The following is a 25,111-nucleotide window of genomic DNA, read 5'->3' as shown; positions in this document are numbered from 1 at the left end:
CCGATTCGATGACGAGGCATTTGACTAGCTTAAGAATGCCACGCAGTTGTCATGAAAATATTCCTTGCGTCCATATGCTTGCTGGGCTCGTAAGGTCAAGTCGGCCAAGCTTGCTGGGGTTCTGGGATGCCGTTTGTGCGCAAAAGTGGTTAAGCGGTCGGTGTACAGCCAGATAGACAACGCATTAATGGCACCGTAAGAATGTCATTCAGATACTGCTTTCTGATTGATTTGGTTGTGGTAGATGAGCTTGCTTAATCCCAAGCAGCTGATACGCACCGCTGGTGTGCGAGGTAAATGATCTACTGTTTGTCTGTTGTGTTGCATACAGGGACAGAACAATCGGGTAGGGTTTGTCTGAACAAAAAGACAACCAGCTATAAAAGCGTATATAAGTGAATTATATAATGCACGCTCCGAGGATAGCAACGTGCAGTTGTTGCAAAAGGCATCTGGAAGAGCAAGTTGCACACGCAAGGCTTCCGTGAGAGTTTTGGAAACGTGTGGCATCGTTATCGTCGTCTGTGATCTCGAAACGCCGTAGCGGTGCCACAGCCGTATGATGCTGTTGTCGCTGTTGTTGTTTTCGCTGAGGCCTCTGGTGTTATGTATGCGCGCAGCAGCTGCAGCAGTTATCCCCCTTCTTCATCTGCATGTTAATGTTGCTGCCGCCGTTGGAAGCAGCTGAAACCTAGTTGCATGCAAGCTGAGCCTGTGGTTGCTACTACGCTGCTGTGGCTGCTGCGGCTCGCAGTATGGCAATAATTGATGCTGTTGTGCCCGCTGATGCTGCCTTGCCTTCCTTTCCACCGCTGCAATGCCGCCCGTTGCCGCTGCAGTTTCTGTTGGTGCTTCTGGTGCCGCAGGAGGTGCATTTACAGTTCTTCAATGCTACAAAACACCGAAGGCCAGCGCTGCTATTCTGATGCCTAGGAAGGAATCCACAAAGCTGCTGCTTCTTTTGTTGCTGCATCCCGTGATCGTCCTGGTACCAAACCAGCTAGGGCTGCCACTGCTGTTGAAATGATCTTGAGAAGGCGCTTACAATTGTGGGTGGTGACAAGATTGCGCCTCGCCTATGGTTCAGCTCGTGCAACAACAAGTATTCGGGTACTGCAGCCGCAGCTGCTCATGATGCTCCCGTTGTTGTTGCTGCTATTCCTGGAGCGGACGCTGATAGGAGGGGAAAATATTAGGCGACATGGATGAAAGTGAGACCTGGCCACTGCAGCGCGACCTAAACTATCTCCGCTGTTGTCTCCCGAAGAATCGCCCCGCAACTCCTGCAAGCAACAAGACAACCCGAAAAACACGATCCACAGACGCACGTAGGGGTCACAAACAAACCAACAACAGCCCCAACAATTCTGGCAAGTGCAACAGCGTCAGCAACTCCAGCAGCAATTGGGAACGGCGAGTATATGCTGGCGGGGACTATTACGCTGGGTTTTTCCGTACCCTCCGGTACCGTGGAGTCCCCAAATCTGTCGTTGCAGCGGTTTTCAGCAGACAAGAAGCAAGTCGAGGCGAAGCAGGAGCTGTGCGGATCCAGAACTTCTCACTGATTCATCGGCTAACGTAAGCGGCCAAACCTTGCGAGGAGCCCAGTATGTGTGCGATAATGACATGAGATATAGGCTCTCATCAAAAGCCGCTGCTCCCTTCTGCATGTGTTGAAAATTTAGTAAATAACTGCAAATGATATGGGCACGAACCCCGAATTTTCCTGATTGCGTTTATTTCGTATTCAAACCCGTTTACTTCATCGATTTCATGTTTACTTGTATTTTCGTTTGTTAGATGTGCAAATGTTATTAGTACACATGTGTACAAATGTTTTTCTCTTACTTGTTCACATCCGTTTGCTTCATCTGTCTCATATCTAAGTCCATTAATTTCTTTACGCGTTTACATCTGTTTGCCTCATGGATTTCGTAGCCAAATCAATGTAGTTTATGCTCACATATGTATACGCACATTTCTTGTTCGCATCTTGCTTCATGGATTTGGAAGCCAAATCAATGTAGTTTATGCTCACATATGTATACGCACATTTCTTGTTCGCATCTATTTTATCCATTCACTTCATACTGAACTGTATACGTTTTCTATGTAGTGTTAACTTCCGCCTTGTCCATTTTCTACATATATTCGCATAAAACAAATGACCTGAACAGGTTAGAATGGGAAGCCAATGGAATATGCGGCGAAGTGCGCAACGTGAAGCACGCAGCAGAAACACTGAAGAGACGGAAATAAGAACTAAAGTAAATATACGTATATGAATCGAAAGGAAGCTAAATAAACACACTAGAACAAGAACTGGTGTACCGCATTCATTTCGCATTATCATCTGCTTATTCAGATATTTCACATTCAGCCTATTGCATCCGCTTCGTATTCAGACATGCCTATTCTATTTATTTCCAGACATTGTGTGCTTCTTTTCTGCATTTTTCACTGCTTGTTAGCGACCGCCCTTCTGCTTCCCGCTCAAAAGCAGGAGAGAGGCGGCTGTCCCTGCAACACGCGTTTTGAATCTCTTCGAACCGCAAACGGTTCCCTAGTTTGAGTTCCTGTTGCCAATATCTTTTTGGCTTCAGTTTTGGCTGTTTGTGTTCGTTCAAAAGCGATTGTTTTCCAGCAACAGACGGGTTCCTTCGTATGCAACTCAGCAATATGTCAGAGAAGCATGCGCAGTATCTGCATGCGAGTGTAGGTGTTGTTTCTCCCCAGGCACGAAGACGCAGTTACAGCGCGCACCAACAGCAGCGGCAGCTTGTTCTGTCTTCGATCCATCCTTTGGAATAGTTAGGTATGCCCATCAGCAAGTTTCTACCGTCCCTCAGGCGCCATCAATGCGCATGCACAGACACATGAGGATACGCAGAACACCGGGGTGAAGCACAGGCGCAGCCCTTGGTCTCTCACAAAATGCAGCCCCGGGGAACAGTAGAGACGCTGCAGCGTGCTATTCCCACAGAAGAGTGCAGATGCGTTCGTTGTTCAGTCTGTCGCATTATCTCTATTTGGCGTATCCGCCCTCTACCCAGCAGGCATTGCACTAAAATAACTATTGGCAGCCAACTGGAAGCGCACAAAGTGGGAAAGATTGTTAGCCAGCTTGGGAGCCCTTGCTGAGAGTCACGCCGTTCCATAGCATAACTATTGACTGAGCTATGGATTGGTATACGCTGTGTTTCTTCGCCTTCCTATCCCTCTTTTGCCTTCGCTTGGGCTTCAAAATGCCGTGCACTGAGCAATGTGCTGCGCCAGCTATTCATTGAGCAGCACGGTAGGCACCAACCTCTTTGGGAACTGAGCAGGCAGTTTTCGAGTATTTAGTATGGGCAAGCTTTCTTCAAGACACCAAAGTTTCGTCGGGTCCTTCCATCCTGACCATTGGTCCCAAGAGGTCCTTCTGCTGCCGCACAGGTTGGCGGTTAAGCAGGGGCATCTGTGGAGCCTGATCTGGAAAGGAAACTAGACATAGCTCGACAGGATCCTGAAATTATAGGTGCAGGCCTTTCTGCCTTCTTGCGCAAGTTGCGGTATCTCCGTGCACTGTCCGGCGGTATCGTGCCACCTCGAAAAACTGCGAAATTGATCACGTTGCACTACTGTGCTGAATGAAATAAGTCTAAATACATATAATGTAATATGTATTAGATGAAATAACTGGGTCGACATAGTAGGCAAAGGGTGGAAAGCGAAACGCCACGTGACCCCGACAACACGGGATGGCAAGGGCTGCGCTTGGCGCGCCAGTGACCCGGGCTTGCAGATGGCCTCCTTCCGGCTAGCCCATTTGAACACACGCACCGTTATTCACTTTCATAAGGCTCTACTTATCGAAAAACATTGCTTTTTTTGAACAAACTTGCACTTGCCTCGACGTGCTGTACTTGCTGTCTCGGGCCTCGCCTGGGTCTCGGTTGTCTCTACGAGCACTGCCGTTCGAAGGAGTCTCTGAGTTTCTCTCTCGATAAAGCAACATTCACTGTAGTTCAAGATGAGGAACAACAGAAGGAAGCAGCGGTCTACCCACTCCAAATATCTTCTTTTCGCTTTAAGCCCCGTCAACAATTCTCAAACGAGCCCTCAGCAATCGGCCAAGACAATGACCATGGCCGACAACTACGGCCCGCCTGTACCAGAACACAGGGCTAAAGTGGCTGCTGTCTCTGATCCCAAAGCGTAAGTGTGTCCTTCCCACCGTCGCCTTGTTCTGTTAAATATTCTGGGCCTCAACTTCTGTGCTGCATTCACGGGCACCTGCAGTAGTACGCTGTCTGTGCTGATTTCATGTGCATATGGAGTTCGCCCTCCAGGAATTCCTCTCGTTCGTTGGTGGCGAATGGCGCTAAGCTCATCCCCGGTAGGATGGCGCAGATTGACTCGTTGCTTTCTATTCTATTACAATTGGTCTGTCGCGTCGAAGTATCTCCTCTTGTTTCCTCTGGTTTGTTCAGGCCGCCAACTTTGTCCCCGCTAGCGCCACGAGCCAGTCCAGTGGTTTCAACAGAGACCGTAGGAGCAAACATCTTGACGCCTGCCCCTTGCCACGCACACTCCTCTACGCCTCCAAGCCGCGCCAGCCCGTTGCGCAGGCGTCGCCGAAAGCCAGCAATGACAGCTCATGAAAAGTACCTTGCAGGCCTCAGCTGCAGCATAAGCATGGAGGAGCGACTTAGCATTTGCTTAACGGTGGCGAAGAACTTGCTCGATTCGGTATCCTGCAGCAGGCGACCCCAACATCTCCTCCGATCAGCCGACGGCTCCACTCTTGCTCTGCGTCCGCTGCACGAAAGAGCTCCCGCCAACGATCCTGCCACTTCCTCCTCCAAGAAAAGACCTTACTCTCCAACTCCGCGAAGCGGTGAATGCCCTGAGCAAAAGCGCAAACCCCTCTTTCGTCTTAAACTCCCAGTGGGTCACCTGGCTCAACTCGCCGCCCCAGCAACCACCGGCACATCTATACCTCCTCCCGCGAGATTTGCTGTTGCCGATTTGGTTGTAGCTTCTTCACAGCAACAGCAGACGCTCAGCGCCAAGAGCCAAACTGCACAGGAGGAAAGCGCAGCCCATGAGAAATGCCACTGATAGCCAGTAATCGTCCTTCCGCCGACACTCCCATGACAGAAGAGAAGCGGCTGCTGCTTTAGCCCGCAGAACGGTTCTTTTTCTTGACTTCGCGGGGAAAACCTCCTTTGGTCTTTAGTTTCGGGTGTTGGTGTTTTGTTCGGAGCTGATCGCTCTCAAGCAGCAGAAGAGTTTCTTCACGTGCAACTCAGCAGCAAGCCAGATACGCATGTTTAGTTCCCACACGCAACTGTAGGTGTTTTTCCCTAGGCAGATAAACTCAGTCACGATACACGACAAAAGCAACGGCAGCTGGTTGCTTCTCTGACGCCTTCTTCGGGACAGCTAGGACGTATCACTGGCAATCTGTTACTGTCCCTAAGGCGCTGTCCAGGTGCATACGCGTGAACACGACAGCAGGCACGTTATATTGACAAAGCGTATATTAAGCCCTTCGATTGTTTCCCAGACGGCCCCTCGGAGAAAGGAACATCCACGCAGCGGGCCGTCCCTACGGGAGCGTGCAGCGGAGTTCGAGTTTCACTCGGCCGCAGTATCGCAGCATACGTTCCACCCTCTAAACAGCATGAACTACACTGAAGGTCTTGTTGAACCCAACTAGGCGTGAACATAGAAGTGGCCAGGGCCGCTTGCAACTAGGGGAGGGCACGGCTACGCAGCGTGGGAAACCTTCCTGGTAGTCAAGGGCACTCCAGTCGATGCGGTACCAAACCCGTCTCACAGAACGAGATCGATCGGCAGACACTGTGTTCCTTGTGTGCAGCTGCTTACTAAGGACCAACTACGTCATCAAAAGTTGCCGACAGTCCTATTGCATGCAGCAAAGGGAGTTAACTGTGCATGTGGGTGAGGATGTCTTGCCGCGCTAGCTGAAACCAGCTGCGCTGCAGCTCGCCTCACGTCGCCGCTTCTCTCTCGGCCGGAGGCCCTTGCGCCACCGGGCTCAGGCCATCTGGGGACTAGAAGGGAAGTAATTGCTTCCTAAAAAACCTTTCGTTACGTATCCAAAGTCTATTGGAGCTCAGGACGGTCCTCCAACAAGATCGAGGACTCTCGTTGCATGTTGCCTTGCAGGGCCTCGCCCATATGCTACGAAATACGAAAACGAGAGCGGCACAACTGCCAGGCTTGCACTTGGGGCGGTGTCTGTACTGCTTATTCACTACAATGAGCATCAACAGCAGCGTCAACAGTAGCCCCGACGCCAAAATGGGGAACAGCAACAACAGAGTGCATTAACAGTGCATTAACATTGTTGACTATTGTTGAACTCTTACATGGCTTTGCATAGCCAACAGGAACGCAATTAGAAGTACATGTACCAGCCTCGGAAGGCCATTTTTAGTATGGGAAGGCAATTTTTTAATACACATTCCTGTTTCAGACGGCTCACGCTGCAGACAACTACATTCACTTCAGCGGCTGTACTACGTTTACTCGGCCGTAGGAAGCGTGCATGCGGAGAAGCTGGGAGAACGAGCCCCTGGCTGCAGCAGACGTCGCTGGCCCGCAGCTGTGTGCACTAAGTTCGAGATGCACGCAACGCAAAATTGCGGAAACCACGAAGTTGCGTTGCATGCATGCTGAACTTGGTGCTGCATTTAAGGCATTAGTGGGTATGTATTTCCAAAAACTACTGTCCTAATGTTTAGAAAAATGAATGTAGAGGGGCTAATTTAATAATTTGCTAACTGAGTCGTATCCGCATAAGTTGTTCCCGCATGCAGTCCTGTTCGGCCTGCCGCCGGGCCGCGTTGGACTTTAGCCTCGTTTCTGCACTGTTTGTTATTATAAATTAAATTCGTGTATTAATAGGTGTTTTCAGTCCTCAGGGACTTCCAAATCACAGTCAACCATACACGCCAAGACCCCATTGCAGACATATTTTTCCTCCTTGCAACATGACTCCCTCGGGCGGAGGAGGCAGCCTGGCTGCCGCGCTTCTCCGTCGAAGTTACCCGCGATTTTACTTCTCTCCTGCTCCTCTTCAGTCATTTAGCCCATCAAACCCTCAGTTTCACCCTCCAGGGGCAGATTGTGGTGCTAAGAAACCGTGGCAAGGAATGGATATGCGGAAAATAAGCTCCCACAAATTTGTCAGCCATAAAGTTACTCGAGTTCCGATGACTTCAGGTAAACGCACTTCGGAAACATGAGAAGTGAACCTAAGTTGCGCTCACTCTACACCGCTGGTGTCTGCGCAGCTCTGTCGTGAATCCTGCCGTATAATAAGCTCTCTTGCGCCTTTTGCCTTTGTGTGTTTGCAGGTTACCAATACTTAAATTTCACAACTCCATCTATTTATGCGCCAACCCACGAAGATATTGCCGTCTTTTTCGACACGGAAAAGTGCTACAAGGAATATACAGCACGCCAGTTGTTTCAAGCGGCATGGCCGCAGTTGCGTTTTCTGCTCATGGCGGTGGCAGCTGTAGCTGCCCCCTCCATCCCCATTCTTATGTTTATATTCTACATGAACAAATTCGAACCGATGGAACAGTTCATGGACCGCGATGAGTACTGGAAGAACTTTAGGTACTGATTGCCACACACCCGGAAGCCTGGACCCTGAATTCCCTACACGAAGTATCTGCCGAGCGCCTGGACAGTGTACATGAAATCAAAAACTGTGCTTGTATCTTTACCTTTACTCTCACGCTCTGATTCTCCAGATTCACTGGTGTTTCCAAGCTGCTGTTATACACACAGGCGTACATGTTGTTGGCGCTTAATGTTGTTATTGGTTGCTCAGGTGGAACTACTTTGGGCCTGAATTGGATCACCACGCCTATGCCCAATACCTGGAGGCTCGCCGAGCGAAGAAGTGGCGCGGTGTCGACGTCAATCCGGAGGACTATATCCCTGAACAGTACAGGGGCCAGTAAAGCAAACTGTCAAAAGCGACATCTGCTGGCTCTGTTAGCTGCATGGGGTCATGGGCTTTACCGAATTTCCCCGCAGTGACCGTTGGGCTGGTGCCTGGGATGTGCACGTGTATGCATACATGTGTGCATGCACATTAGCGCATTGTGCGGGCAATAGCTTCGGGGGGTTCCTCGGATATCCCCGGCATGCCCCCCCCCTTAACTGGCGGAGTCAATAACAACATTTTAGTTACAGTGAGTATGGACTTTCTCTTGCGGTGAGAAAGCACCGTAGTCTTTTGTTGTTGCAGGGGAAAAACAAAAAACATAGAGACAGAATGAGGCTGTCTGCAGCAGGGAGAGACCCTGTCGTTGTATTACAGGTCTTTCCTTTGCCGAGGGCTGCCTCGGCGGAGCAGTCTGTCACTAACTTTAAAGCTGAGGTATAGCGAGTGGGTAGAAATTCAATAGACCCAACTGCACTTCAACCACTATGCCTTGCTGCGTCCGGTTAACATTTATAACTTGGAAGAGGAAAAGACGGTTATCAGAATTACAACGCATAAGGCATCAATATGTCATTTGCAAACCACCACAGCACGTTACGCTGCATCTCTTGCCTTTCTCTCTCCTGCTGCAGCACAGCAGCAGCATCCAGAGCCCGTTGTTCCCGTTGCAGACGTCCTCGCTCAACTACAACGGGGGAAGCAGCGCCTTCTGCGCCAGTGCACTGCATGCACGCGGGATCCGTCACTGCAGTGCGGGCATCTGAGGGACGGGATGATACAGTTTCCACTTCTCCAGCTGTTGCAACTGCTTTAGTTCTTTGGTCTACTGCTCCTGTATCCCTTGCATTCAAGGGGCGGAGCGCTGACCTGTCCTCTGCATGCAGAAAAGGCTTTGCCCGGGAAGCTCGTTTGCTTCCTGCTTTCCCTTTGTGCAGCAGTTCCTGTTCGTCCACAGTTAACGAGACAGACGTGTATGAAGCAGCAAAAGTGGGGACAGAGGTGCAGCGGCGGACTGTTCGCGTTCCTGCGGTGTCTGTACACTTCAGACTGGGGGAACTGTTTGACGAAATGCGCATCCGCGCACTCCGTAGCCGCCCTCTGGCACTCCTGCTCCAGCCGCTGCTCCTGCAGCTGCTCCTGCAGCTGCTCCTGCAGCAGCTGCTGCAGCTGCTGCTACAGCTGCTGCTGCCTGTTCTGGGGGTCCCGCTGGTACTGCTGCTATCGCTAATGCTACTGTTTGAGGAGACCGGTGCTGAGGATCTGTGCTTCGGGGTCGTCGTCTGCCGTCTCCTTTGTCGCCGTTCCTCCCTCGACAGGTGCAGCAATTCCATCTGTAGCGCAACGATTCCAGGTGTCTCCGCAACAGCAGCAGCAGCTGCCGCTGCAGCTGCTGACTCTTCTTGTCTTGAAACGGCTGCTTCCTCTTGGGCCTGTCTCTCGGATTTCTCCTGAGGATCCCTTCTAATGCCGTCAAAAATGCGCTCCCGGAGGGCTGTAGCTAAGCCCCGCACGAACGAGAAACTCTGCTGCTGCTGCTTCTGCTGCTCTTGCTGCGCTGCAGCTGGTCGTGCGAACTGGCTGGGTAGACTGCCTCCCGTTCCAGGGCCCCTAGGGAGTTCTGAGAGGTAATGCACATCGGAACACACCGAGGCGACGTCTGTACTGCTCATATGCATAACATAGTTCTAAGCCGCTAGGGAGAAAGACGTCACAGAATGAGACAGCAAGAAAGGAAACGCACCGTAAACTGCATCCGAGACAACTCCGACTTCCTGCCTGAAATCACAAAAGAAGCAACAGCAGCTGCACCAGTTGCGGCCACAACAAGCAGGGAGAACAACTGCTGCTGCTGCAGTATACTCCTGAGGCTGATGCTGCAGCAGCAGTACCAGCTTAAGGTGTGCGCACGGCTGACTCCATTGAAAACAAAAAATGGCAGAACTGACTGCGGGGTTGAGGAGTAACAATTCGATGTGCAAATACAGACGCCTCACTTTGGTGCCTCTTGTGCCTTTCGGTGCCTGGAAACGGCGAACGGCCTCACAGTAGCAGGCAGCAGGCGAAAGTCTCCTTGTTCCTGCTGCGTAGGAGGAGGCGGGACGTGGCAGCTAGCCTGATCATTATCGTCCGATTCCTCCAGTGTCAACTCTGCCCAGTCGTCATCGTGTTCCGAGTCACTGCTGGAGTCATTTGAAGTTTCAATTATCAGCGGGAGAGAGCTATTACTGCTACTACTGCTGCTGCGGCTGCTGCTACGCTCTACCTCGCCCAACAGATGTAGCGTCACGGCATTGTTTTCCTCCTTCCCTGCAGGTACGGGGGAAGGGGGGCCCCACGGTGGGCCCCCTTGGAGGGTTCCCATGACCCCTTTCCCAGAAAGGGAAGGTGAAGGCGAGTCAGATGCGGTTTTAGCTGCACTCCTCAGCAGCAGCAGTGCCTGTCTGCTGAGGTTGTGCTGCAATTGCTGGTGGCACTGCTGCGGCTGCTCTTGATTGTGGGGACCCACGTAGTGTTGGAAGATGATGCGTGATTGTTGCAGCTGTTGCTGCTGCTGTTGTTGTTGCTGCTGTTGTTGTTGGAGCAGCATTAGGGAGTGAATACCTCGCGTGCTTTCTACGGCGTCCGTGTGCGTTGCAGCACGAACAACTGCAGCAGACCACAGAGGAGGCGCAGCAGGATCCGACAGGGCCATCATGTTCAGGGTGAGTTGATATTTGTTAACTCACTGAGAAAAGGAAATTGGCTCGGCGGGGCCCCCCATACCAAAGGCGACGGAAGGTGGGCCCCTTGACGGCACAGCTCAGGGAGTCGTACAAACAGCTACAGGGTGGAATGAAGGGGTCTTTTGCGCCCCTGTTTTTGTTTTTTAAGGGATAAGATGCAAAAAAATAGACAAATAAACGAAAGACTTAGCCGGAGCCTTCGGAGAACCAGCAACAAGCAAACAGGCGGGGGCCTCAACAAACAGCCATGATGCGCAGTACCCGCCGGATGAGGTCTCACAATACTTAACGCAACTCGAGCCTCTTTGGGGGAAAAAACGGATATATTTTACGGTTAATTCCTGCGTAATCAGGCAGGCTATAAAAGGACACGGTGGAGACGAGAAGTAAACGTACTTCGATGCCACACTTCCCAAACTTGTGGTGTAGGAGGGTCTGTCAGGACGCATCCATGACTTCTTACATATTCGCTTCTAGAGTCCAACGGTGCTTTCAAGTTCTCTAAATTATTAGTACACGTTTAAGGGGAGCTGTTTGTTTGTTTGGTTGCTCCTGTGGCATGAGCTGCACGGACAGTACTGCGGCTAAGGATCCGTAACGTGTCCCGTTATACGTCGGTGGACGTATCCATGGTTGTCTGCACGCTGGCTATTTGAAGGCAAGTACGTGTTTAGAGTGCTTTCGGCGTTATTGGGGGTACGATAAGGAATCTAGAGTGTTGGAGCGACGGTCCTGCGCCCTAGCTGAGGATCATCGCCACGTAGAAGTAGAGTCAGTATAAGGGTTCCCTTTAGGAGCAGGTGACCTCCCCTTAAGTCTCTAATTCCTGTGGAGAGAACGTCACAAAGGCCAGAGGCTGGCGACGAAAGCAAGCGGCCCCTATGCGCCAGCGCCGTAGTCGATTATTGAACACACGTTGGCTCTTTGTCAGGTCGCACGCAAGCATAAAAGGCACGCAAGCATAAATGCATGTATAACCTCTACATGCGGGTTCATTTCCAAACCGCCTGCTTCCTCCTCAGCTAGGGTGGTGGAGGTGGACTTCTTATCTTCCTGTGAAATTGCACCTTGCTCTCGTCGAGCCCCAACACTTCACCCTTTAGATCTCGCTGCTGCCCAACGTTACTGAATGCCTCACTCCAGGAACAGCCATGTACAGAGGTACTTGGAAACTCGAAGTCCACCAGGAGCCTTTTTGTTCACGAAGAACTGACACTTTTCAGACAAAGGGAAGCTGTGGATTAAGCTATAGATGAAGTTCTATTGACTAGGTCATAGCATGACCTAGTCAATAGAACTTTTGGTCAATAGTTCTGGGATTCTTGGGGGCGAACACTCATCGCGGCGCCCGTTGAGTAGCCTCCATAGGCGTGTTGTTTTCGGGAAAACGGTTCACTCCCTTTAATACATTAACCAACTTCGTGCCTGCAACAGTGAGCATGGCCGTTCAGAATTTCTTAGGTTTCACTTCGTAGTACAGTAACTTCCTACCGACCTACTCAAGTGGGTGGCCTGTCTAGCTTTGCGAGGTTGGCGGAAGAAGGCGAGAGCTGATTGTTTTCTGCTCAATTTTATATTTTTTACGCTTCGCTAATCCCTCGTATTCTGGTTATAATTACTGTAATAGTTTGAAAGGTAGTTTAGCAACGAGCAGCCTAGATGCCGCATCAGGTGGATATATGAAAGAAGAGAATGCTCAAAATTACTGGGCTCAAGCCCTGGCAGGCATGCATGCATGGGAGCCCTAGCGGCTGCCGGAGTCGCTGCGGGGCTGCGAATGGTGTGACTGCTGGTCCATCTGCCCGGCAGAAACTCGGGATTCTCTTTGCATGTTCAGCAGCCCCCAAGCAGCTCTCGCGTTGCCCAGGAGCCCCTCCTTCCTTAGTTCGGAGGCCTCTTCTGTAACAAAGCCGTAGCTGAGAAAACACCATAGCCGCAGTCCTTCGTCAGCGATCAAACACAAGAAGGCTAATGCACGGCTGCAGTGTCTGAACCAGCTACGCTAAGGCCCAACAGTCATTAAAAGAGAAACAGGGGCCCATACGCAGACAATAAATAGTAAAACGGCACCGCGAAAGGGAAAAGAGAACAATCTTCACCACTCACATTATCTGAGGAAGGAAAAAACGCGGAAGCTGCACTGTAGAAAATGGCTTAAATCCCGTCAGTCTCAAGGCAAACTCCCACCTGCAAGCATGCACAGAATGCCGAGCAAATACATGCCTGCATACTCGGGAAAGGCTAGGAACTATTCCCTCTCTGAAGTATCAACAACAAATAGAGATGCAAGCACGTCATCTACGGGGCCTCAATCCAAATAGTCGACTATTGCGGCGCAGAAAACAAGGCCTAAAACATGTGTCCGCATGCATGATAGGGTTTGCTTGTTTACCTCTGTCGCGAGTCTGGAGATACCACAGTTACCTTCCTGGGAGGCTCCTGCACCCGAAGCACAAAGTTAACTTGCGCTAATTTTCGCTTTTCTTTCTTTTTTCAGATTGATCCCTCCAACGCTTCTTGTACTGTGCGATGATCGGCCTAATTTGCTGCAGTGTCGCTATTTTCGCTAAATACCTTCCCGTCCAGATTCGTGAAGATGTATGTCGATGCCTCCTCAGAGAAAGTGTACTTAGCCACCTCCAACGTTACGTCTGCATGGGTGTGCTGCACGCATTGAGCATCAGCAGTAGTAGTCCGAGCAGTCTAAGCAACGGCCCTAGCGGCAGGAACATTCGCAGCAGCAGCAACAGCGGTAACCGCAGCAACCCGGGCAGGAGCAGACAACCAGCAGCATCGGCATTGAGAACGCAGGGTTTGAGAGAAGGCAACGGATTAGTAAGGTTTCTTCTCCTTACAAACTTGCTCTTGTAAACGGCCATGAGTCCCTTCCTGCACAGCACAAATCTGACGCATGCAGCGCACACACCCACACCCGCCGATGTGGGTTTCAGCTGCCTTTGCTGTCTCTAGTGCAGACACATATATAAGATCGCAGACGCGTATCAAACTCAGCAGCTCACGGGATGCTCAGCTTTTCCACCTGCTTGCCCACAACCGCCTCCGGGAAAGAGTCCCTCTGGCATGCAGCAGCATATCTGCAGGGCAAAAGGAAGCAGAATTTCATGTACTCGCCTTCTACTGATGTACAATATTTGGCGACAAACAGCAAAAGGGGTTATTAAGGAAGGAAAACAAAAGGAGAAGGAAGACAGACACGGCAGATGTGATGAATGGTAGACAGATGCGGCACGGACGAAAGACAGAACAAGACAAAAAAGAGGCATTTTTTCCATGAATTTCCCATATCCCCTTGAATGTTTTGAGTTCACGTGCAGTGTTGACTGAATCTAGGTGTATCTGCACTGCACACTGCACTGCTGGAACAGGGACATGGTTGCACCTGTCTAGATCTTTAGCAAGTGGCAGAATGAAGTCTATGCGTTGTTCCTTCTTCGTGTTCCTCTGCAGAACAACAGAAACATGACCCCATATGCATTCCTCTCTCCCATACACTTATCCACGAGGCCCCCTCAGCAGGGGCCATGAGGCAGAATACAGGTCTTGAGGAGCATTCAATGCAGGCGCGATAACGCGCCCTTTGCAATTTACAACCAAGAATGTCGTTCCTGCTTTACTTCCGTCCCCGCCAGAGCCTATCTATTGATGCCCCCATTCCTTTCTTTTGTCGGCGTCGCAGGGAGGAGCGCACGATAAGCCTAAACCCTTAGTGCTAAACCCTAGCTTAAACGCTTACGTTTACATACACCCGGAGCTTCCGCTGGGCGATGATGGGCTGCACTTCGCACTCGTTAGCGGGGAAACACAATATCGGATCCGTCGCCTACCCACAATACAAACGCAGACCCTGAAAGTTAAACGCTGAACCCCATGCGTTACAAAGGAAAACACTTTGGCTCCCTGATGCGAGGATAACACAAGCAACAATCAGGCGTTCGCAGCGCTCAACCCCCTGCAAATGAGCCTACATCGGGAGAAGTGAAGAGCATTATCATCCTGTTTTCAATCAGAAGCGCCGACCTTCTCCCCGATGCATCTTCAAACATGTTTATAGGGAATACGTATCTGGCAATACACACAAAACACACGAATGGGCACAGGTCCGTTCCATTCTGTACCCGTCCATGCAACTCAAGCATCACGACGCATACTCCATAGCATTGCCAGGGGCATTTAGAGAAGTTCCTATTCTTCTCAGAGCTCCAAGGCGTAGGACCGAAGCATATCTAGGCTGACAACAGCGAATGTGAGAGCAGGCAGTACGTCGACTGGCTGGCTTGCTCGCCCGTTTGTGCGCTAAAATTGCTTGTTCGTAAGTATAATTGAATGAGAATTTCGTGTACTTGTCTCCATGGAGTGCTGTTGTGTTACTGACTTGGATAGGTTGGCATAGGCTTGGGAACCCGTGCCCTGTATGTCTTCGCCCTTGAGGAAATTGCCGAAATGTAGAGCCACGTTCCACCTAGAGCCCCGCACCACAGACCCAGGATCGCTAGTGGATGCAATGCCGTATGATTTTGGGAGAGTGTTATGACTGGCTGATACTGAAAAAAACATCAGCTATACCTGTCAAACTCCGCCAAGCTTGCGCAGTCAAGAGTAATTCTTTCTCGTTTCCCTGAGGGGCTCTGCGAAGTACAGCAGCAGAGCGAACAAAGTGAAAAGAAATGGCCTTCAAAGCTTTGTCCCTTTCTCACCCTATTCCTTGCTTCTAAGAGTTCTGTTTGTCCGTTGCCTACTAAACAGTTCACTTCGCTAGAATTTGTTCCCCCAAATTTCCACATCGTTTGCTGGCATATCAAGTCACTCCGTCATGAGCAATTCATTCTTCAACGTCACGAACAAACAAACAAATACACAAATAAAGAAACAAACACACGAACAAGCGTACACACATACGACAAAATATCCAAATCGAGTGGTGCACACACGAATACGCATAGACACCGAGAGAGTCTAACGCGCCACACACAAAATGCCGGCCGGCAGGCGGTTGTTTAATTGCTGGTGAAGCAGGTAAGCACACCAAAACAATACATGAGCGGGAAAAAGCAAAAACACGCACAGCAAGCAAAAACAAAAAAGCAAAGGAGACAGGCCGACACAAACGTACAGTGTGAATTATTCTTATTTCTCGTCGCTCTCGACTGGCCGTGGCACTGCAGCGATTGGCCATAAGCGTGATGACTGGCTTGGCCTGAGGAGCCCCGTAGTCCTTGTAGAGTTCGAGGCACCCCTTTGAGACCACTCCCACTCTGCAGAGACGGCGATGCAGGAACGCCGAGACGCACAGAAAGGCAACCAACTCAATGCCAATGTTTCGTTTTCAGATAAAGGATGCAACGAGCATCTGCATAGGCTTACACTCATTTAAATGTGCATGATGAATATTTGACTCCACATTCACACACGGAGAACGCTCGGGCCCCACAGGCACATATCTAGAGAAGCGCATCTATGTCATAAACGACGGGGATCAATGTGCTTCAGTGTCAACGTGGAACCAGGTGTTCCAGGCAAAGCAGCCTGCACCTGAGTGAGCCAGATGCTCAATGATGGATTAGAGACAGATGTGCGCTAGCAGCAGTTGGCACGTCTACAGAGTACAATGGTGACACCGTGCGCTTCAACGATTGCGCCACTATATAATACGAGTCTGCACTCCTCCCACGAGTGCATTCACACGTGTATGCGTGCGCACAAGCATAGTTGCAAACACATTGCAGACGGCTGTACAAAGAGGCACGGGCACAGGGAGCGGTCTGTCAGTTTCTCACTGGTTCGCCGTCCTGCCACGCTGGTCCCCTTTGCGCCTGAGGAACCCATTTTCTTCCAGCTTCTTGTACCACCTGCAATCCAGCAGGAGTCAAAGTAATTCAAATGAATCAAAATATTCCCTAGACATAGCAGGGTAGTAAATGCACCGAAACGGGAAGCCTTATGGCCGGTCAAGACAAGCCGCGCATGGGCTCTCAAGCATTTAACCAAGCAAACGGTGTGGGATATTCTATTTTGACAAACCCTTGGTATACTTCGTCAGTAGGAAAGGAGAAGACGTAGGTTTCTTCCTCTGGGGTTCCAGGCTGCACAGATACGCAGTAGGCAGACGTCGATACGCGGACGGTCACCGGATCAGCGTGAGCGCCATCCGACGTGCGTACACCATAACACCAATATTAGCCTAGAATATGTAGAAAACTCAAATTCTTAATTTTAAATTTGAATACGAATATACACCCGCTTTAATTTCACGAAAAACATAACAAGCTTGCACACCGTTGATCATGCTCTTGCAGCGTACGCCAGACGTGGGACACGCTCTAATTTCTGCCACATAATTTTAATTAACTCTGCAAACTCCTCCAAAAGGATAAAGATAACCATAAACATAATAAGCTGAAACTACACAATAAAGAAAAAGAGAGTGAGACGGGACTCGAACCCGCAACCTCCGCCTCCGGAGGGCGACGCGCTATCCATTGCGCCACCCACTCGATAGACACCTCGCTACTCTTTTATACTAATACGGCAAAATGTTACACCACTCAACCCCCACCCACCTCCCTTCCACTTTCCACTAAAATACAATTACAAAAACTCTCGTTATACGCACTTTGTGGGTAATAACAAATTCCCTGTTCGTTGCGTCGGCAAGCGTCACACAGTCGGCGTTGTGCAGCTTCAGGATGGGCTGTGGGTCCCCTGCCTTCTCAAAGAGCATCAAATAACCATCTCGAACAACAAAAACCCTAAAGGGAGAGGGAACACAACAAATTACACAAGCAGCGAGGAGCAGGCCAACGTGAACCACAGCATGGGGTGCAACCCCGTACAACACTCGGCCTGCATTCAAGCTTTAGTTTTAGGTATTAGGCAGGTGTTAAACACGTACAGCGCACGGTGTATCTAAGTGAAATACAAATACCGCCCCTCTCTACTAGACAGTGATTCTCACGTCCATATTATCTAGTACAGGACTCGGGCTGCCTATTCACTACCACGTTACTCTACTTTGTAGCTACATTGTAACCAAACAAAAGTTCAGCACTAGGCCCTACACGATCTCCTATACCATTCCGGGTGCATTCACTGCCCGTCACGTAGGCTCATGCATCTCTTCCGGCTCCGCTTACTCGTCTTCTTCCGGGGGACTGGGTTCTTCCTCTTTCTTTTCAGACGGCTTGGGCGTCGGGAGCGGCGTCTCTTTGGCAGGTGGCTGGTAGTACTTGCCTGCTCCCGCCACTGCTGCGAGTCTGTAGCAGGAGTTACGTACACACCCCAGCATCTAACGGGATACGTTGAGGCTAAGCTTAACCTCAGGTTTAGCGTTTTGCTCCGCTGGCGGGGAGACTCACTCGGGGAAAAACTTCTCCTGTGTGCTAACAGTGACAGAAACCTCTGGGCCCTGCGCAGATCACAGAAACTGGGGAGGGGAGGCGCAGCCCTGAAGGGCACGGAAGAAATCGCCTCCCGGGTTCGTGCTGGTTACTATGTCCATGAACAGAGACTTGCACTCCATCACCTTCAAGTGCTTGTTTGGGTTCGCATAGTTGTGTGTGCGTGCTTGTACGCATTTGTATATGGGTTTCTGTATTTGTGTGTGCGTATTTGTATGGTGATGGTGGGATTGCTTGCCTCTGCCGACTTGAAGGTGATGGAATGCAAGTCTCTGTTCATGGACATAGTAACCAACGAGCAAGGGATCGTCAAAGGAGTCGTGTCCTGCACCGATAGCAATTCGCCACAGCATCCCTCACATATTGCTGCTGGTGTACAGAAGCTCCGTCTACAGCAACACACTAGCTCCCTAGATGAAGTTCTTAGAATTCAAAATAAATAACGCATCACCGACTACCAAGTACCAACAAACAAGTGAAGGGCTTTTTGTCTACTTTGTGCAACAAAGGCAAGCGTAAAGACGGGGGAAAATATAAGTATTACGTCAGGCGATGTGATTATCAACACGTTCCGCGCCTCGTTGTACTGGATGTGTCTGTACACCCCACACGTAGACAATACCCTGCTCCCCTGCCTCCCGCTCCAGCGAATAAACAGCAGCAGCAGCAGCAAGAGTTTCAACAGCAGGAGCGTCGGCAGGAACAGCAGCACTAGTTTCAGCAGCAGCAGGATACGCACTAGTTTCAGCAACAGGAAAGTCTGCAGAAGCAGCAGCAGCACTAGTTTCAGCAGCAGCAGCATCAGCATCTGCAGCAACAGCAGGTGTTTCAACAGTATTAGCATCGGCATGGGCAACAGCAGCAGCAGAAAGCTCGGACGAACCCATCATGCCTTTCGCTCAAAGTTGGCGCCCCATCAAATGCCATACCCTCCGGCACAGACACACTAACTAGGACTTCCTCTTCACGAACTGAGAGGGGGCGGCTGGAGGGAGGGGCCGAAGGTGGCGGTTGGGGCGCAGCTGCTGGCATAGCCCGCAAGAAGCCCCCGTAAGCCAGGCCGTGGCTCCACCTGCACAACAACACACACATAAAACATACAAAAACACATACAAATACGCAAACACAAATACAGAAACCCATATACAAACGCATACAAGCACACACACACACAAATACGCAAACCCACACAAGCATATACACACATAAAAGAACACAAACATACGCCCCTATACCCTAAATCTGGACATGGAGCGTCAACCAATCTCTCTTCAACCCAGTTCACCCTCGCGCCTCTGCCTAGCTAGCTAGCCGAGGTTACGGTTAGCTGGCAAAGAGCTAGCTGGCAAGGAGTGTGACGAGCTTCTCATTAGCTAGCTAGCTACCTAAACATATGGCTAGCTATATAGCTAGTTCGGTAGTTGAACAGCCAGTCGACCACGTCCAGCGCAACGCCTTCGTTAGCTCGCCCTCCGACGGGTGAACTATCTGGCTAGCTGGCTAGCTGGCTAGCTGCTTCGCTAGACAGTCCGCAAGCACCTAGGGTGCAGGGAGAGAAATACCCCACCTGTTGAGCTCATCTTCAGTCATGAGTTTGATGAGGTGTGTCTCCGTCCGGCCGAGGCAGGGCTCATACAAAAGCCTAATCTGCAGCGCGTTGGGGTCTATAGACAAGTTATGCATCTTGTGGGGACGGAGAACTGTCGTTGGCTCATCGTCCTGCGGACACCGCTAAACTAACGATCTCCTTGACATGCACACTGTCACATCTAGATCTGTCTCCTTATCCCTTGCCCCCCACCAAACATGCGCATGCTCCGCTCGCAGCTGCGGACCTTTCTTTCTCTTTCCCCGGCTTGCTTCGTGTGGCCGTGTATGGTGTATGCTCGTTTTCGTCCCCGCGGTAAACTGTGATCCTCAAGTTGCTATTCGCCCTTTGTATGGTTTTGTCCTTGGTTACTTTGTTATGTGTTTACTCCGTGTTCTTTGTGTATGTGTTCTCTGTATGCCGTTTTTTCTGTATGCGTGGCTGGCTATATGTCAGTTCACTCTTATATGGTTATATGGTTATGTTTCTATGAGTTACTGTCTCTGTCTATGGTGCAGCCTTTCTCGCTCGTGTGCCCCTTCGTCTTGCCGGTTTTGTATGAAAAAGGAGACACTTGTACCAGTAGGCCTACTACTAAGAAAGTATAACTATTTGCTAGCACAGAATACAGAGACCCTTTTTCTAAGTATTAGTTTGTCTCTGTGCTCCTTGCCTTGGGGTCGAGGAAGAACAGCAGCATGCATTCTTTCACCGCCATAATTCTGAAAACAGAGACAGCAGGCACGCACATCTTGCTTAGTTAGTGCAACCCCAAACACTAAACCCTAAACCCTAAACCCTAAACAAGCCCCAGCTAATTCATAAGAGTGTCTCTTCACCTCAGCAGTCATGCGGACCGAGAACTAAGCAGACTGGTGCATACAAGTGTCTCCTTCTCTAAACGAAACTTGCGAGTGCCTCTGGGTTTAAGATATACACTCCGACAAAACAAACGAATAAGAGTGTCTCCTTGACTAAGCCAGCGCTACACTGTGTCTAGCCCTAGCATATATATATATATATATATATATATATATATATATATATGCATATTCTTGAAAAAGAAGTAAAAGTGTTCTTATGAGTAGGTATATGGTATACTAACTTTTCTCGGTAATCCGCTTCATCGTCATCAACGTCTATCACCGCATGCAGCACCGTCCCTGACCGCCCACAGACACCAAACCCTAAACCCTAAACCCTAAACCCTAAACCCTGGTCCATCCGGAGAGAGAGACAGGTGAGAACGGTTGTTTTACTCTGCCAGTAGAGCATGAATACACCGACGGCATAGCGAAGACAGAGACAAGAGACAGGCAGGGGGGGCAACAAACAAAAGAGAGAGGCGCGTATACAGGTGTATAGACGAGAGAGCTGCCAAGAAAAGAGAAAAAGAATAGATAATACGAAGCAGGAGGCGACAAGCATAAGGAAAGGGACGGGGAGACAAAAGGAGACAAAAGTTGAATGGACAGAATGCAAGGGAAAAGGAGACAAAAACACCGAACGGAGACAGGCCTACCCGAGTAGAAGAAAGACCCGTCTGTTCTCCACTGCATGCGCAAACGAACACACGTCTGCTGCTCACTAGTCCTCAGCAGCGCCTCCGTAGCTAGCTGGCTAGCTAGCTAGCTAGCTACATGCGTGGCTACCCGGCCACATAGACTGCTACCTAGCGAGCTCTTCAAGCGTTGACTCACTAGGTCCCCTCTCCCCCAGAAACGCTCGTCCATACGATCGAAGCCCTCAAGAACTCTGCAGAGAGCAACAAACGAGTGCAGCACACTCCCCTGCCTCTGTTGCTGCTGCTGCAGCTGCTGCTGCGCTGCTGCGCTGCTGCTAATGCTGGCTGTTGCTGTGTGCGTCGTGTGTATGCATGAGCGGCAGTGAGGCGGGACAACCGCATGAATACAGACGGCATGCATGCATGTGAAGGTAGAAACAATAGAAATTTTCGTCTGCGCACACGATCTACACATGCATACATGTAAGTGTACGCGTATATAAATATACATAACATATACACACATAATATAAATGTACAGAAGAGCGTATGAAGAAAACTTGCCTCTTGAGGAGAGCCTGCTGCTCCTCGAACATGCGTTGCTGCACCAGGGCGAGCGACGTTCTGTCTTCTCTGTCTTCTTCCGGTGTCACTGACACCAAAACACAGAACAGAAGCATCTGTTTCTCTGGATTCACTCTCTGCATGTGTTTCTATATGCATGTGCATGTTTCTATGTTTCTTGTATTTCCTCTTCCTTCTGTTTGTGTGGGGTGCTCTCTGTCTCTGCGGCTTTCTGCTTCTGGCTACAGCGTCTCCACCCCGATGCAGCGAGCAGTTTGCTACGTGCAGGAGACAGCTGCAAGGCTATCGTCAAGTGTCTCCTGTTCAGCTGTCTCCGTGTCTGTGTTTAGGTATTTCTTATATATCTCACGGTGTGTTTCTTACTCTGTCTCTCCCGGTCCAGGGCTTGTAGTATAAGCCCCATTTTGTTAGACAGGGCCTCCAGCTGCGCCTCCCCAGCCCCGCGCAGATGCTTAGGCAGAGTCAGCACCACAGGCGGCACCAAAGCTTTCTCTCGATTCAATGCCTCCACCTGACAAACCCCAAACCACCAAACCCAAACCCTCAACCGCTAAACCCTAAACCCTACACCTCAAAGTAGAAATCCAAACTCGAGATACACATTACACCCTACATCGTTCTATTCCTCTCTCTCCACTAGAAACACAGAAACAAAAACAACAAACTAGCAACTGTAAAGTGTCTGTTATCGATGCATACAACTGAGAGCCGCAGCACCGGTGGTTTAGGGTTTAGGGTTTAAGGCCTCACTATTTTGTACAGACGCTGTATCTCGGCGCGTTGTTCTTCTATCAGTTTCTGGCCCTCCAGCAGATTCCTGAAAACACCAACCCCCCAGCATCCCCAACTCTAAACCCTAAACCCTAAACCCTAAACCCTAAACCCTAGACCCCAAATTGTACCCCCATATTTGCAAACCACAAGCCATGCAAGCTGAGAAAAAAGCGACAAAAGGTGGAGTGTATTCGCTTAACAAGAGAGCCCTAGGGGGTCTCCGGGGCCTAGGCGCAAAGAAGAGCAATGAAGATGCCTCAAGCAAATTAGGGTTTGGGGTTTAGGGTTTCTCACGCTTCTGATTGTACGAGGCACATCTTTGAAACCCTGAGCTCTGCGGGACAACAGCGAATACAGAGAAGGTCGCCGAGGATAACCCTAAACCCTTGAAGGCTCTAGGGTTTGGGGCTTTTTTAGCGGGAGGAGGTGCATGCATCCTCGCTGCAGCAACGATGCCTCGCGATGCAATGCGGCCTCCCACCCACACCAGCATATACACCTTGCTAAGGCTGTCGCCGCATGTCAGCCCCCCCGAAGCCGCAGCAAGTACTGTTTAGGGTTTTGCTCCTGTACAGGTTGTTCCGCTGCTCCTCGCAGCCAGAGGGGCCCCATATGACCCCCCCCGCAGCAGCTGCCTGCTGCAGTATCGTGAAGAAAGGGGGTACTGGCTGCACGAGTTTGGGCTCAGGGGAAGGATCTAATTGAAAGAGGGTTTGGGGGGCAGGAGGAGGGCTCTGTGTGTGTGCGCTGTCTCCTCACCTTCAAGGGTGTTTCCCAGTTGCCGCGTGGTGCCGCGATGGAGCTCAATGTCTCGCTGGACCCGCACCAGGTCCCCAGCCAGCTGCGTGAGAAAAACACTCACCATACACCCCAGCCTTTGCTAGCCCCCCCCTCTACAGCTAGCTGTTCAGCTAGCTACCGAGTTAGCTACCTAGCTGTATGCCTAGCTAGATGCCTAGCTATACCCCAAGGCAACAAGCGACACAGGCTAGTGTCTCTCCCACTGTCTGCTGTTGTGCATATACGTTTCTCTTTCTGTCTCTTCAGCTCTACTTGATGCTTCTATTGTCTGTCTCCTTTTGTGTATAGGTGTCTCCTTCTGTCTCCTCCTGTCTCTCGCTTACGTCTTGAGGGGTCCTGCCGTCGGCCTCTCCCTCTCCCGTCGTCCCCACGAGCTTCTGCAGTTTGTTGAGGCGGTGCAGCAGCCGCTGCTGCTCCTCTTTGAGCCTTTCATTCTCCTTTGTCTTGTCCATGCTCTGTCACCACACCAAACCCTAAACACTAAACCCTAAACCCTAAACTCTAAACCCTAGAATGTCAACTGCAAACCCTAGGCCAGAAGCCTTTCTATCAGCGTCGCTGTCAGGAAGTTGCTGCGAAAAGGTGCAGCTGCTCGGAGGGTTAAGGGTTTAGGGTTGGATTAGTGTTTAGGGTTTAGGGTTTAGGGTTTGAGACCTGGAGGCGCCTGATGAGGGCGTCTCTCTCTGCGATTCCCTTCTCTGCTGCAGCAACTGTCTCCACGAGGGTTTGCACGTCATTGTCTCCTTTTCTTCGTAGCTGCTCTAAGGCCTCCAGCTCCCCCTTGAGGCTGTCTAGTTGCAGCCGCAGTCTTTGGTTCTCGTGTACATAACTCTCCAGGTCTGCCTGCAGCCGCTGCTCTTTGTCTCCTCGCCCCTGCTGCAGCAGCAACACTGTCTCCGTCAGCTCCTCTATACGCGCCTTCTGCCGCTCTATCAAACTCTGTGCACTCTCCAGAGCTCGAGCCTCCCGGGGGGCAGCCAACACTGAGAGCACCAGCACGCAGAGCCCGGCTTCAAGATACACCTCAGGAGACACCGCAGGAGACACCGCAGGAGACACCTCAGGAGACACCGCAGGAGACACCGCAGGAGACACCTCAGGAGACACCTCAGGAGACACCTCAGGAGACACCCCACGCGGCACCTCCGGAGACACCGCAGGCGACACCTCAGGAGACACCTCAGCATACGCCTCAGTATATATTTGAATACACATACTCACGCCTCCAGATACACCTCAGGAGAAACAGAACACACGGGCTGAATCAACCGAATACGCAGATGCACAATGAAGAAACCCAGTACGCAGCTGGGCCCAGTGAAGAGACACTCGAAAGGAGACTCACACCCCACAAGGAGACACCTGGAACACAGCGAAACATCTAAGAGACACCTAAACAAGGAGACAGAGACAGCTGAAGAGACACCTCAATGACGAGCACAGACACTCGAGCAACTCGCCACTATCAGCAACGTAATAACCTGGAGAGAAGCCTGTACGCAGTGAGGAGATACAAACCCCACCAAGCATAACTCCATCAACAACAGGCACAGAAACATGCATAGAGAAGAAGCCCAGCAGCTGCAGCAGGTCCAGCTGCAGCAGGTCCAGCTGCTGCAGCAGGTCCAGCTGCAGCAGGTCCAGCTGCAGCAGGTCCAGCTGCTGCAGCAGGGGATATATGAGCGTTGCTTGAGTCTAAATGGTAGGCGGTGTGTGTCAGTGCAGCTACAACTGCGGGCCCCCACT

At 50.7% G+C, this 25,111-nt stretch overlaps 4 protein-coding genes across 4 annotated transcripts; 2 read left to right on the top strand and 2 right to left on the bottom strand.

Moving 5' to 3' along the window:
* Positions 1 to 4,012: 4,012 nt before the first annotated feature.
* Positions 4,013 to 5,103, top strand: EMH_0003590 (uncharacterized protein; the record flags this gene model as incomplete). The annotated part of the gene is made up of 2 exons (XM_038022413.1): positions 4,013 to 4,197; positions 4,473 to 5,103. The coding sequence occupies 2 exons, from the start codon at positions 4,013 to 4,015 to the stop codon at positions 5,101 to 5,103; spliced, it is 816 nt and encodes a 271-aa protein (XP_037878267.1).
* A 2,063-nt stretch (positions 5,104 to 7,166) lies between these two features.
* On the top strand, positions 7,167 to 7,988 carry EMH_0003570 (uncharacterized protein; the record flags this gene model as incomplete). Its single annotated transcript, XM_038022412.1, has 3 exons — positions 7,167 to 7,236; positions 7,371 to 7,638; positions 7,856 to 7,988. 3 exons carry the CDS (start codon positions 7,167 to 7,169, stop codon positions 7,986 to 7,988), a joined length of 471 nt encoding a protein of 156 aa, XP_037878266.1.
* A 532-nt stretch (positions 7,989 to 8,520) lies between these two features.
* Positions 8,521 to 10,670, bottom strand: EMH_0003560 (uncharacterized protein; the record flags this gene model as incomplete). The annotated part of the gene is made up of 3 exons (XM_038022411.1): positions 8,521 to 9,593; positions 9,717 to 9,751; positions 9,970 to 10,670. 3 exons carry the CDS (start codon positions 10,668 to 10,670, stop codon positions 8,521 to 8,523), a joined length of 1,809 nt encoding a protein of 602 aa, XP_037878265.1.
* A 1,772-nt stretch (positions 10,671 to 12,442) lies between these two features.
* On the bottom strand, positions 12,443 to 24,580 carry EMH_0003550 (uncharacterized protein; the record flags this gene model as incomplete). The annotated part of the gene is made up of 30 exons (XM_038022410.1): positions 12,443 to 12,614; positions 12,805 to 12,885; positions 13,091 to 13,137; positions 13,273 to 13,362; positions 13,554 to 13,587; positions 13,719 to 13,793; positions 14,099 to 14,160; positions 14,453 to 14,539; positions 14,685 to 14,781; positions 15,092 to 15,178; positions 15,283 to 15,344; positions 15,830 to 15,971; positions 16,494 to 16,565; positions 16,738 to 16,799; positions 17,330 to 17,465; positions 17,850 to 17,969; positions 18,072 to 18,121; positions 18,362 to 18,438; positions 19,043 to 19,185; positions 19,681 to 19,832; positions 20,803 to 20,864; positions 21,224 to 21,254; positions 21,402 to 21,456; positions 21,800 to 21,857; positions 22,154 to 22,301; positions 22,541 to 22,607; positions 22,859 to 22,898; positions 23,324 to 23,405; positions 23,689 to 23,820; positions 24,020 to 24,580. The coding sequence occupies 30 exons, from the start codon at positions 24,578 to 24,580 to the stop codon at positions 12,443 to 12,445; spliced, it is 3,084 nt and encodes a 1,027-aa protein (XP_037878264.1).
* Positions 24,581 to 25,111: the final 531 nt, after the last annotated feature.

The sequence above is a fragment of the Eimeria mitis genome, genomic scaffold, assembly GCF_000499745.2.
Source record: "Eimeria mitis Houghton genomic scaffold, Emh_scaff211, whole genome shotgun sequence".
In the NCBI taxonomy this organism is placed as follows: domain Eukaryota; phylum Apicomplexa; class Conoidasida; order Eucoccidiorida; family Eimeriidae; genus Eimeria; species Eimeria mitis.
The sequence above is the reverse complement of the archived record's forward strand: the minus strand, read 5'-3'. Positions and strand labels throughout refer to the sequence as shown.